Consider the following 14,727-nt stretch of genomic DNA (forward strand, 5'->3'; position numbering starts at 1 on the left):
AATCCGTTTTCTTTACTTTTTTTGGTGAAGAATAAAGATATTGACTTGATATTTGTTATAAAGTTTACACCATTACAGGTTATAGATCAAATAAGCATTTGTTCCAGCACAATTAATTTTAAACCAGTATGGAACTATGATTTGTTATGAAATACTCTCAGATAGTTTGTTTTTATGTAGATACTGTATTAACCTTGCCTTTTGAATTCTGTTGTGAAATATTCAAAATGTAACTTTTCTTTATTTATTGAACTTGAAGATTAAATCATTAAAACATGAGGCTCTTTCTGTTTTTATAAAAACCATTACATCTTTTTATGTATTCCAACTTCAGGAGTGTCAATGATTGAGGCTAAATGTGAATTGTTGCAAAGTCACATAAAAATAGTTGTGTTTTATTTTCCATTTACAGGAAATACTCACTCAATTACGAACAATATTTGATCTGGTAATTGAGTTCCAAGCTGCACAAGATAATTTTTATTCTGAAGCAACACAAGAATTAGATGTTAGGAGATGTTATGGACACAGACGTGAGCGCAGATCAAAAGAGGTAATTTATCATATATGATTTACCTCTTAATGAATCAAGAGAGAAAATTCAGTACCATATATTGCTGGAAGATAAAGATTTCCACACCCAAAAAACGATATTCCAAAATGACATAAAATGAATTTAATGACTGATAAGTTTTCGTCATCACTGATACATTGTTTTTATTGTAGCATGTTATATGTTTCAATATAAAATAGTTTTTAAGTGTCATTAAAAAATCCTAGACTTGTTTTTATTACTTTTGATAATCTTTGTGTGTTTTTTCCTGCAGGGTAATTGGGAAGTGACTGATGAAGAGGAGGAGGATGAACAGCTAAGACGAATTAGCTTTCTAAAACAAATAATCCCTTCTACAAGAGCAAGACTAACAGTACTGTCTCAGTCTTACCAGGTACAGGTTATATATACGTAAAAGTTGCATAAATTGGGCAAACAGTTTCAAGTAGAGTCTAGTATTGTCAAATAAATGCGTATGATTTTCAAAACATGCAGTGTGTCTAAGCACTTTGAATACAAGTATTTACTTAAGTTTCATATCAATTAAATTAATAATAATAATAATAATAATAAATTCTTTATTTAAAGAGGGTAAACTCAGTTAGTTACAATCAACTAATCTTCCCTGAGGCCCTCACATACAAATTACAATACAATCAAAACAGATATTTACACATAGTTAATTTACAGTCATGTAGTTCAATGTATTGTTATTAACATAAGATATAATGCTGTTTAAGAAGTATACATGTAGTCAAAAAAAATAAAATGAAAATAAAAAAAAAAAATATACATTACAAATGCATTGTCATGATTGTAGCAAATATTTCTTATCAGGATTGTGTTAGGTACTTCTTGATACTTTGCTTAAAAGTAAAAGTGTTTTGAGCCTTACGCATTTTGTGTGGTAGTCCATTCCATAATACTGATCCAGAATAAGGAAAGGATTTCTTAAATAGTTCAGCTTTTGGCTTAGGAACTATCAGATTACCTTGAGTGACACCTCTTAAGGAGTAAGGATTATTATCTGATTTCAGTTTAAACTTTTGAACTAGGTACATTGGTGCTTCCATACGCATACATTTATATAGAAGTAAATATTTGTGGTAATTTATTCTATTGTCAACTGTCATCCACCCAAGTTTTTTAAATAAGGGGGCTGAGGGGGATAAAGGATCTGCATCTAGAATTAATCTTGCTGCTCTTTTTTGGAGTTTTAAAATTCTTGTTTTCCCTTCATTTTTACATTCACCCCAAATAATACAGCAGTAGTCAATTAAGGGAAGAATATACCCATTGTAATATGTTTTCCTTGCATTTATATCTAAAAACTTCTTTATTTTAGAAAGAAGGTATATTCTGGATGATATATTAGCACAAACTTGGTCAATTTGATTTTTCCAGTTAAGTGTGCTGTCAATTTTAACACCTAATAATTTTTCACATGAAGAATTTTGTAAGACTTTTGAATTTATTATCAAGTTTGGTTGATAAGTCTGAATTGATAGTTTCTGTTTTGTTCCAGTAACCAAACATTTTGTTTTATTTGCATTAATGAACATGTTGTTCATTTTACACCACTCTTCAACCCTGTATAAATCTTCTTGAACATCATCATGTATGTTTTCTATGTTTTTCCCAGATTTATGAAGAGTGGTGTCATCAGCATATAGGTCTGTTTCACAATTTTCAATACATAAGGGAAGGTCGTTTATAAATAGTACAAACAATAGGGGACCAAGTATAGAACCTTGGGGGACACCAAATTTTATATGTTGTTGTTCAGAATAAACATTACAAATGTTTACCTGCTGTTTTCTGTTATTGAGGTATGACTTAAAAAAACTAACAGTAGCCTCACTAAATCCATAAATTTCAAGCTTTAAACAAAGAATATCATGATCTACCAAATCAAAAGCTTTTTTAAAATCTAATAAAATTGCTAGATTTAAATTACCATCATTCATTTCTTGCAACCATTTGTCAATGATATTGATAAGTGCAGTTTGACAAGAATGCTGCGGCCTGAAACCAGATTGTGTTGGGTGTAAAAGTTTAAGTTTAGATAAATATTTGTACATTTTATTAGAAACATGTTTTTCTATTAATTTTGATAAAGTTGGAAGAACAGATATAGGTCTGTAATTTGTTGCTAAAAGCTTGTCACCATCCTTGAAAACTGGTGTTACCTTAGCATTCTTCAGTAATGAAGGATATATACCAGTATCTATCATTCTGTTAAATATATATGTGAGAGGTGATGCAATAAAAGGGGCACTTTAAAAAATACCATGCTCAAAAGAAGAGAGTACTCTGAATTACCTCTGTTCGTCTACTTCTCTCAACATTTTCCTCTAGAACTACAAATCTGAGCCCAAAATTTTGTTGCAAGCTTCATGTAAACATGCTATACCCTATAATTCTGTTTCAAATTCATCGGTCATCAACTTTTGTTCACTGGATATTTTTATGTTTTTGTACACATTGTTGTTCTTAATCAAACACCAGTCGGGTCTATGGGGGTACGTAACCTAGATGAGCTGAGAAGTATTCAAATATTTCTATTTCAAGTGCTTATATTTAGAAACTTGGAAAATCTGTGACTTTGATCTATAGCCCTAAAAATCAACAGACTTTGTCTCTTTCCTTCTATCTTTCACTTAAGTTTTTGATGAAGTTCTGAAGGCAAGATTTAGGTGTTCTGTTTCAGATGTTGGTGTCAACAATTTTTTAAAATATCTGATTTTATCATTAATTTAGCTTGCAGTCGTATTTATTAATAGCGTAATCCCATTTTATTTCTATGGAGACCTGCCCCATCAGGCATGGTCTATTTAAATTTGAAGCTTTTGTATATCTTACTTGTAAAAGTGTGTGATAAGGTCATTTATATGGGTCACCTCTATGGTATGGCAGTCATATTTGTTATGCTATTGTATAAGTATTTGAGCATCTCATTTCCGTGGATATAACTATTTTTTTGTATTTTTACAGTTGCATTATATTATAGAAATTACATACAGGCAAGACACATCTCTGTGTCAACAGTTTGTTCATGTTTTATTCAGGCTAATTAAAGTTGAACAGTAATTACATTGGTAACTAAGAAATTTTGTTCTTAATTATGTATAATATACTTGCCACTGAAGGTTAAACAACTGGCTATTAATCAGTAGTAGCAAATTATCAGAGGAAAGCACTATTATTGTTATTAATTCAGCAGTAAAATTAAAGGATGGCAAATAAAATGGGCAGACAAAATTCTAAAAATGATACACCATTTAATATGAGACATTAGCACAATTTGTCAAACATAAATTCCATTTTGAAAAAAAATTATTATGATTAATTTCTATTATAGGATATGGTGAAGCAGTTCTTAGTGATGGTTACAATGTTTTATGATATGAGTAATTTCTATTTTAGGATATGGTGAAGCAGTTCTTAGTGATGGTAACAATGATTTTAAATATGAGTAATTTCTATTATAGGATATGGTGAAGCAGTTCTTAGTGATGGTGACAATGTTTTTTAATATGAGTAATTTCTATTATAGGATATGGTGAAGCAGTTCTTAGTGATGGTGACAATGTTTTTTTAATATGAGTAATTTCTATTGTAGGATATGGTGAAGCAGTTCTTAGTGATGGTGACAATGTTTTTTAATATGAGTAATTTCTATTATAGGATATGGTGAAGCAGTTCTTACTGATGGTGACAATGTTTTATGATATGATTGACTTCTATGTTAGGATATGGTGAAGCAGTTCTTAATGATGGTTACAATGTTTTTTAATATGAATAATTTCTATTTTAGGATATGGTGAAGCAGTTCTTAGTGATGGTGACAATGTTTTATAATATGATTGACTTCTATTTTAGGATATGGTGAAGCAGTTCTTAATGATGGTTACAATGTTTTTAATATGAATAATTTCTATTTTAGGATATGGTGAGGCAGTTCTTAGTGATGGTGACAACACACCAGGATGCCAGTTTACGATTCTTAAGTTTCCGTTTAGACTTTAATGAGCATTACAAATCAAAGGAACCAAAGCTACAAAGCCCATTTATGTACAGAGGCTTGAGACATGTCACATAACGTTATATATATTTATTTTTAATACTAAGTGCTGGGTACTGTTCACTGTTACATAACTGGTCATTATATGTAATTACTGTGTTTATGAAAAAAAGTTGTATTACTGCCATAATTCCATCTTGAAAGCAACCTGATATTTTATGCCTGGACTTTCCTGTTAAATAAATCGTAATCTTACTGACAAATGCCTAATAGTTAGGTACATTTATGATCTGAATAAAAAAAGAATCACCGAATTCTTGGGGAATATTTATCAAAGTTAATGTCATTGAAACAGTTCTTACAATATGAAATGAATATTGGGTTTCAAAGATAATAAAATGAAGCTTTTAATTTATGTGAGAATTTTAATAAGAACAAGTCTGAATCTCTCAAGCTTTAATATTTCTGACTTTCCACTAATTATATGTAGAGTGTCTTATGTTTTGTGCCTTTGAGTTGCCAATAACAATTATGTTTGTTGTTAGATTTTGATTGTTATATTGTTTATTTATGACAGGCATTACTTGTCAAGAATTAGAATGATATATTATGTATTGCCCCTTTAATCTTTGCAAACCATTTGTTGTAAATTGGCATCTAATGATCTGAAGTATTTGTAAGGCATAGATGACCACTGAATTCAATTTCATGGTTAAATGATGGTATAAGATCATAGAAAAAATAACCCACTAAATCGTAGATGAAATAGCTGCCAAAACTGTATTAATTCACAGATGACTTCCAAGAGCACAAACATAACATATTTTTCACCCTGAATATTTTATTTATAAATGTAATTGAAGTAAAACTCATCACATAACAATTTTAAAAGGTTTACTCCAGACACAACTTTTTGTCTGCAAAAGACTCGTAAGTATACAACATAATCAGAAGAGATAAATAACTCGCCTGACTATTTATAACAAATAGATTTAACCAGCATAACTAATCACTTGGTTAAGAATCATGTTAAGCTAAATGACCAATTAAGTCTCTGACTTATAGGGTATGAGGTATCATCAACTTCATTTTATGTAAAAACTACATTGAGAAATTGCATTTGGTTTGAACTGCATGCTAATTAGTTTTTTTAATTGTTAAGAAATTAGTTAATCTTTACATTAAGAACAATTATAGTAGCATTGTTATACTTTAATTTGATCCCTGAAGAAGCACCTTAATATATTGATACTGTCATATGTACTTCTAATATTTGTCAAGATTATACCTCTTAAGAATTCTAGTGCCTTTAGATCTGATCTTATTGCTTAAAAATCTTGTCAAGTTTAAAATTGTTTTTTTTTTTTTTTTATAAATCTTGAATCTCATATTTCTAAGATATGAAAATTATATCCAAAGGAATTATGTGTCCTAGAACAAAGGCACAATGGTTATAGTTGTAATATCCTGCATGTATTCCAGCTGGTTATTCACGAAAATACAATATAAATATGACTTTTCCTTCATTTTATGAACAAAGATTTATAACAAAATAAATGTGATATAGCAAGTACATTAAAGTGGAATCGGTACAAGACTATATTAGATTATTAGATTATCCGATATGTTGAAGATAATTTTGTGAACTTCAAACTGTGATGAATATGTTATATATTACATTTTGTAGAATACTTTTTAATTTTATTTTGAATCAAGAAAAATACATTAATAATTGGAGGATAGCGTTGTTTTTATTCTAGCAATTTCATAGGAATAAAAGAAAATGTAGAGTATGCTACTAACCAGGTACACAAAAATAACAATAGAAATATCATAGGTAATAAGAGATATATATAGTAGGCAGCATACAACCTTCATAAAATGAACAAAAGTGACATTTTTTGTCTAAATCAGTTAAAATCTTTCACATAAACTAATTGAATCAACTAAAACGGACACTTAAGTGTTTAAAAAGTGTCCGAAATATTTCGTTAGATGAATCTGAAATTTGAGGCTAAAATCAGCCCTTTCCGGACCTACTCCTTTGATCACATTCCAAATTCAGACCGAATCAAGCTTGAATATTTTGTCCAAATTTGCCATAACTGTTCAGGGTTCAACCTATGTGGCTGTATCAGGCTGCGCTCAGAGGAGCATTTTATTTCTTTTAGATGCAAGTTGTAATTAATGCTTCGTCCTATTGGTATTGTTGGGAGATATTTCTCAAAGATAATGATTGTGGTGTTGCAGACATATATCTGAAGTTTAAAAGTGAAGTCTTTGCGATTTGTGAATACTCTCGGTTTTTACAGAATTAACGCATCTGTAACAATGAGTGATCCACCTCAGAATGAAATAATATACTTTCCACAGGGCCACACAATTCCCCGCTTCAAGGGGTCAAAGAACATGAAGAGTTTGAGAATAAACTAGACTAGGATTGTTAATTTGTTGTTTTAAAACGGATAAAATCTATTATCAAGCTCTTTTCAATCGTATGAATTTGCACCAAGAAGTACCAGTTACACAAAGTGACAAGTATAGGACAACTACATGAAGTTGTAACAACCTCAGATCAAAAACAGCATAAAACATTTAGAACTTCAAGAGAAAAGATTACCAAATTTCCAGAGAGATCAATATCTCAATTAATACCAAAAAAAAAAAACATCTGTGAGAGTTAAAAAGATTATTAAAAAGTAAGACAACAAAACTTGTTTAACCAGGCCACATTCTGTGTGTACCCATCCCAAGTCTGGAGCCTGTGGTTGTCGACTCGTTGTCGTTTTTTGTACACAAATAAGTCTTGTTAGTTTTCATGTTTAAATAATTACATTTATCATTTCTGGGCCTTTTTTCTAGCTATGTGGTAATTATTTTTCTCATTGCTGAGGGCTGTACGGTGATCTATAGTTGTTAACTTCCATGTCATTTGGTCTTTGGTGGAGAGAGTAATTGTTCGCAATCATACCATATTTTATTTATATATACTATGAGCATAGATACAACACCAAATGAATACAGCAGATTTTACTGTTTTCAAACAGTCATGCAGGCTACGAAGTGAAATAAATAGAACATTGATGATAAGGATGTGATTTAGCCGTTTAGTTCGTGTGTCCCTGAGAACACTGTGTGAATATCTATTTTATCTTCCTTGATTTATGCAGCGGCTATTGGCAAGTGGTGTTTTGACTGAGCTGATGGTTACAATAGTTATCAAATGTACCAGGATTGTAATTTATACGCGCGTTTCGTCTAGATAAGACTCATCAGTGACGCTCAAATCAAAATAATTATAAAGCCAAACAAGTAAAAAGTTGAAGAGCATTGAAGACCCAAAATTCCAAAATATTGTGCCAAATACGGCTAAGTCAATCTCTTCCTGGGATAAGAAAATCCTTAGCTTTTCCAAAAATTCAAAGTTTTGTAACAGGAAATTTATAGAAATGACCATATAATTAATATTCATGTCAACACCGAAGTGCTGACTACTGGGTTGGTGATACCCTCGCAGCCTCTGCAGCAAATAATAAACTGTTTCAGTTCAAAACTATGAAATTTTGATTGAATTGTGCACCAACTTCGTCAGTGCTTGCTATACTTCAATGGGATTTTAGCTTTATATATTTTGTCATTAACACGATTAAGGGAAAACATCTAGTTATATGATACAAAAACCTAAATAGAGGGGTGAAAGATATCAGAAGGACAGTCAAATTAACAGATCGAAAATAAACTAACAACGCCCTGCATATGGCTAAAAATGAAAAAGCCAAAATAATATTATTACACAAGATACAACAAAGAAAACACGCAACACAAACCCCACAAAAAACTGTAATGATCTCAGGTGATCCGGAAGGGTAAGCAGATCCTGCTCCACATGTGGCACCTGTCTTGTTCATTTTATCACAAACGCAGTAAATAGTCTTTTTCGGTAGGTCACATTCGTGAAAGTGAAGGGCATTGTTGTCACAATATAAGGAACATATCTGATATCATTTGGAAACTGTTATTCCATTACCTTCAACCAACTCGTGGTGGCGTCCTTAAATTTACGAGGTAGGATTTCAACTTCACCATTTGGAACTCTTTATTGTTTAGCTACCTTGTAAGCAGCAACCCTCTATCAAGGAAATAATGATAAGAAATACAATCCTTGGAATATCGTATCAATTGGGATATATACTAGCACTTCGTATACAGGCGCTGCTGAAATGTTGCTACATAGAAATGTAAAGTTCACAACTTTGTAGCTGAAATCATTTCTTTCGTCGTAAAGTTTTGTTTTCAACCGCCCCTCATTGTCAAGATATGAGGGAAACTTGGCTGTATCTGGTGTATCCTTTATCTCTAGTTCGATGGGATAGATGCGTTCAACATAGTCACCTGAATTATTTAGTGAGAGAACATCATTTATATTGCAAAAAGTAAAAGTTAAAGGATATTGCTAACTTCTTATCTTTCTTCATAAGAAAGTCATGTATGGAGTCAGCCTCATAACAACAAAGAAACAAGTCGGGAGGTAGAGGGGCACAACTGGTTCCCATTGGAATGCCGACAGTCTGTTGATAAACACGTCCACCAAAGTTAACAAATATGTTGTCCATCAAGAAATCAAGCATCTTGATAATGTCAGTTTTAAAGAATTTTTATGTTTGAATCAAAGTGATTTTTTACAAAGTAGGATTTATCCCTCCCGTAGACAAGATACTTGTATCTATGTTTGCCATTCTTTTTTATAAAACATAACAATACCAACTCTTGCAATTCGACTTCTAGTTTGGAATGGGGAATATTTGTGAAAGAGTAGAAAAGTCAAATGTTTTAATACTTTTGCTAGATGAAAAGTCTTAGAATGTATGTACTCTAAAAATCCTCGGAATGTTTACGCCCCCACTTATTTAGTTGGCACTGGCTACGGTTACATGGAAATGTAACAATAATAAAAATCTTATTGTTACATTGGAGACTAAATGCCGGAATGCATGGTTGGGTAAGGACCTGTTTAATTACGAATGTAACAATAATTATTGAGGCTACGGTTACATTGCCCACCAGAATATCAAATGGTCGTCCCCTAAAGATGATGATGCGACGTAAAGCAAATGCTAATTAATCAGTCAATTAACCAGGAAGCAAAGATTATAGACAAAATGACGTGACCAAGAATGAACTTTTGGTCGTGGTAAAATGTAGAGTACATGTAGAATTAACTTTATACAGAAAGATTATTGTCCTTACAAACTATGGAACCATTCAACGGCTCATTCATTTCCAGAACACGGAAAGTCATTTAGCTCAGCTGGCTTCAGGATATCAGTGAGTGTAGAACTTGTCAATCGACCAGGTAATCCATATGACGATACAGACGTCTCATGTTGAATAATGAGAGAATGCGCAAAAAGTTTAGGCAGTGGCTATTTGACCGGCACCGGCTAAATAGCAAATTTGCTATTTGACCGGCACCGGCAAAATAGCAAATTTGCTATTTAGCCGGCACTGAATAAAACTGTTCATTGATGTGATTAATAGAGAATAAAAAAGATTAATAATAATTTAAAATCATTTTATCATAATATCAAGCATTAAAAATATAGTACAATAAAAAAAATTATTGAAGATGTTCATAAATAAATAATTTATAACTTTATAATATTAATTAAAAGCATGAAAACACATTTGTATGTAACATTACTAAATATATTTTTTACTAAAAAATATTTATAAAAAATCTGTACTACACATCACTACTCCACATTACCAGATTTTGCTGAACACTTTCTGATCGCCTTAAATTCTTTGCGAACAGAACGAGACCTCAAGACAAGTGGTATATTTCAAAAGAGGACTGTTTCAGCATTCTCCGGAATGATTCACCTGAATATAGATATCAAGAGTTGGTGACACCATATGCTTGGGCATATATCCTGAAACAGTTTTCACTCAGGTCTGAAGTAAAACTGGAGCAGAAAGAGAGATTATATGGACAGCTACAACAAGCCAAGGCCAAATGAGGGTCAATTCAAAAAGTTACTCTTGTATCTTTCATCAAAGTGTGCTTCTCCCGTGTAGGCATATACTCAAACTAAGAGAAGTTAATCACGAAAATTTGTTTGTTGAAGCAGTGTCAGATCGTTGGAAGATTAACACAGTCAGGACATCACATAGATTATTTGATGATACCAGTCAGAGGCAGATTTAGGGGGGGGGGGGGGCAGGCCTCCCCCCTTTTTGGGAAAAAAATGTGTTGCTTATATAGGGAATCATTGAAGCGTGACTGGGGCGGGCCCCCTCTTAGGTCAGTCAGTGGGCCCCACTTAATTATGAAAATTTCTGGATCCGCCACTGCCAGTCATCAGTGTGCTCTATCATATGTACACCAAAAAGAGTGAGAAAAATTTCTCAAAGCACAAAACACAGGGAGACACAAATTCTGTTACATGATGATGATATAAATGTAACAGACAGTAAAGAAAATGATACTGATAATGTTCATATATTCGAAAAATCACGAAAACTAGTTTCGCAAGAAGAAGAACGAGATACTGCTCAACAAGAAGAACACCTATTGGATTCCAGTTGAACTTTGTGGATCGTGTGTTTCGCATATATTACTTCCACCAAATATGAAGAAACGTGGAAGCCAAAAGGTTTGACCCAAACTGTCATCGGTCTTCAAAAAAAGAGTACCCGAAAAAGCAATTGTGTGCCATTTCATAAGAAAAGTTCCACAGAAATCAGGGCATTTTATGAAAAAATGGTGGGTTGAACCTGGTTTTGTGGCATGCCAAACCTCCCGCTTTAATGACAGTGTTAATTACGTGGTTAATTATAACATTAATATGACAACATTACACGACAGGGTTACAATAAATAAACAGATAAATAGGAGAAAATATAGGACAGAGAAACAAACAAACAAAAGTCTTAAAAAGTGTGTCATAATAGAATCAAATCGGTAATTGGCAAATGGGCTGTTGTAAACATTGATTTAATTATTGTCGAAAAGATGCATGAGAAGCTATTAAGAGCGTTTATAAAGAGAAGAAAAAGAACCCTACCTACATATGCAACATATGCACACATGATGCAGATTCAAAGGAAGCCAGTGTAATGTGAAGTTCCTGTTTGGAGTGGCAACATTTATCTTGTGCTAGATTAAAACAACTTCCAAAGGCAAAGAATTGGTTTTGTAACAATTGCAAATGTTAAATCATGTGTCCTTTTGAAATTCGTAGCAAACAACTTTTAATATTGTCTTTTTTAAGATGTACGGTGTAGTTTTACATAACACTATTTTTATAGCATGGCAGGATATTTAAACCATAGATTTTACACATCTTCAATATTATTATTTTTTTATTGTACTGTATTTTTAATGCTTGATATTGTGATAAAATGATTTTAAATTATTATTAAGCTTTTTTATTTTCTACTTATTACATCAATGAAGTTTTATTCAGTGCCGGCTAAATAGCAAATTTGCTATTTTGCCGGTGCCGGTCAAATAGCAAATTTGCTATTTAGCCGGTGCCGGTCAAATAGCCACTGCCAAAAGTTTAACATTCCTTGATTACACGCTGTTGTTTGTTGATACATTGTAAAATGTGAGTTGGTGATCAAAGGAAATGCAATAGAGCTCCCATGCAATTGGGTCAGAGTGGATATTCAACCAAAGAAATTGCTGTTGATATGAAAGAACTTCCACAAACAAATAACAGCAACTGTTTAGTAAGATGACCCAAAGGTAAGGTCTGATGTGACATTGCCGATTGCAGTTTCCCAATTTTATTATATGTCTATATGTTTTCCTCACACATTGTTGTCAATATAATGGAATTATATAGGACTGTCATACAATCGAGACGTTAAACTAGCTATAAAATCAGGTTTTATCTACTATTTTCTACATATGCAAATATATGTCTGTTCCAAATCAGGAATATAAAAGTTGTTTTCCGTTCATTTGATGTGTTTGAGCTTTTGATTTTTGTCGAGCCTGGGACAAAAGTCGCAGAAAGCTTGCTCGACATAGGGAAAGCGATCCGGCGGTGGCGGTGTTAGTTAACTTCTTAAAAGCTTTATATTTTAGAAGGTGAAGGACCTGGATGGTTCATACTTTGTATATGGATGCCTCATGTTACGAAGTTTCCGTCAGTCACATGTCCAATGCCCTTGACCTCATTTTCATGGTTCAGTGACTACTTCAAAAATTAGTTAAGATTTTTTGTAATGTTAAAATCCCTCTTATAATAAGAATAGGATAACTATATTTGGTATATAAGGTCCTCATGCATGTCAGACAGTTTTCACTTGACCTCGACCTTATTTTATGGATCAGTGAACAACGTTAAGTTTTGGTGGTCAAGTCCATATCTCAGATACTATAAGAAATAGGTCTAGTATATTCAGGTGTAATCTGACCTTGACCTCATTTTCATGGTTTAGTGGTTATAGTTAAGTTTTTGTGTTTTGGTCGGTTTTTCTTATACTGTATGCAATAGGTCTTCTATATTTGGTGTATGGAATGATTTTAAGGTGTACATGTCTAGCTGGCAGGTGTCATCTGACCTTGACCTCATTTTCATGGTTCAGTGGTCAAAGTTAAGTTTTTGATCTTTTTATCTAATACTATATGCAATAGGTCAACTATATTTGGTGTATGGAAATGATCTGTCAGTGGTGCAGGTTTTTATTTGACCTTGACCTCATTTTCACGGTTCATTGCTCAGTGTTAATTTTTTGTGTTTCTTAAACGATAAGCAATAGGTCAACTATATTTGTTGTATGGAAGAATTATAATCTGTACATGCCTGCCTGGTATGGTTCATCTGACTTTGATCTCATTTTCATGGTTTATTGGTCAATGTTTAGTTTTCTTGGTTAATCTCATAACTCTTTATAGAGTGGCTCTTGTTATTAACTTGTGTTTTATAAAGTTGTATATGTTATATGTAACAAGTGGTGAGACTAATAATGTGTTTGTCTTGTTAAGTTTAAATAAAGCTTTATATTTAGGACTATCAACATAATATCAATGATAAGTAAAGAAGTGAAGATATTTCAGCGTGTGCATTCTTGTTCTATTTGGCAGAGGACTACCCGTTTTGAATTTTCTTTTGAGTTCTGATATTTTTACTATTTTTCTTTTTGACACCTTTAGAACTTACTTGGGTAAAAGGAGGTATGTCTTTGTATTTAACTTGATTTCAACCTATTGTTATACATGTATTGATTTCAATATACTGTGAAAGATTTTTTTTCTTTTTTGGAACAATAATTTTCCTGTCAAAGTTAAAATTGATTGCTCCTGGTTGCAAAAATTGACATTGAAGATTACATTCCTTAAATTATCTAATTTTAGTATTTACATGCAATAAAATTCATCTAAGTTGGAACTAAAAGATCAAAACACAAGAACATGTCCCGAGGGCATCATGCCCTGCTTGCAGTTAACCATTTCCAGGTTCAGTGAAACCATTAATTATTGATCAAATCCCAAATACAGCAATGTTTTAAAAATATTAACATCCTAATGAACTCATGTACTAACTTTCAAGTTATTATAACTACAATTTCTTAGTTAAAAGTCTTAACCCAGTAATTAACCCATACTCGACAGATTTATGGATGGACAGAAGAAAACAAAATAGCCCTCAACCAAGTGAGCCATAAAGATTAGTCACTTGTAAAAGACATTTTGATCTTGTATCCCATTGAACTTTTGTGTATTCTCGTCTTTAATTTTTGCTTATGTACTTTGTCTAATATAAGGTCTACATGCCACTATTGTTTTTAAAACAGTTATTTGTTTTTATTCTGATCAAGATTATAACACAGTGTTGACTGCTGTACCCCAATTTTTGACATTGTTACCTATTATGTCTCACACATTGTTGTCAATATAATTGAATTATATACAACTATCATGGAAGTGAGAGGTTTAGGTAGCTATTGGAGCAGGTTTGGTCTACTTTTTCTTGCATAAGAAAATGTCTGTACCATGTCTGGAATATGACACTTGTTTTCCATTCATTAGATGTTTTTGATCTTTTGATTTATCCATTTGATAAAGGACTTTTTGTTTCGAGTTTTCCTTTGAGTTCTTTATTTTAGTTAATTTACTTTTCAAAATAACAAACTA

At 32.1% G+C, this 14,727-nt stretch overlaps 2 protein-coding genes across 2 annotated transcripts in view; one reads left to right on the plus strand and one right to left on the minus strand.

The window, feature by feature from the left end:
• Nucleotides 1-6,314, plus strand: part of LOC139514626 (gamma-tubulin complex component 3 homolog) — a 39,353-nt gene extending 33,039 nt beyond the window's left edge. Inside the window, exons 24-26 of the mRNA XM_071304072.1 lie at nucleotides 413-553; nucleotides 828-947; nucleotides 4,500-6,314. Of these exons, the coding sequence (XP_071160173.1) occupies nucleotides 413-553; nucleotides 828-947; nucleotides 4,500-4,655 (417 nt within the window). The 3' untranslated portion in view covers nucleotides 4,656-6,314. The remainder of the gene's footprint in view (nucleotides 1-412; nucleotides 554-827; nucleotides 948-4,499) is intronic.
• Nucleotides 1-14,727, minus strand: part of LOC139514647 (uncharacterized) — a 369,289-nt gene that overhangs the window by 47,984 nt on the left and 306,578 nt on the right. The gene's annotated exons all lie outside the window — the stretch shown is intronic.

This window comes from Mytilus edulis, chromosome 3 (assembly GCF_963676685.1).
Source record: "Mytilus edulis chromosome 3, xbMytEdul2.2, whole genome shotgun sequence".
NCBI classification, from domain to species: Eukaryota; Metazoa; Mollusca; class Bivalvia; order Mytilida; family Mytilidae; genus Mytilus; species Mytilus edulis.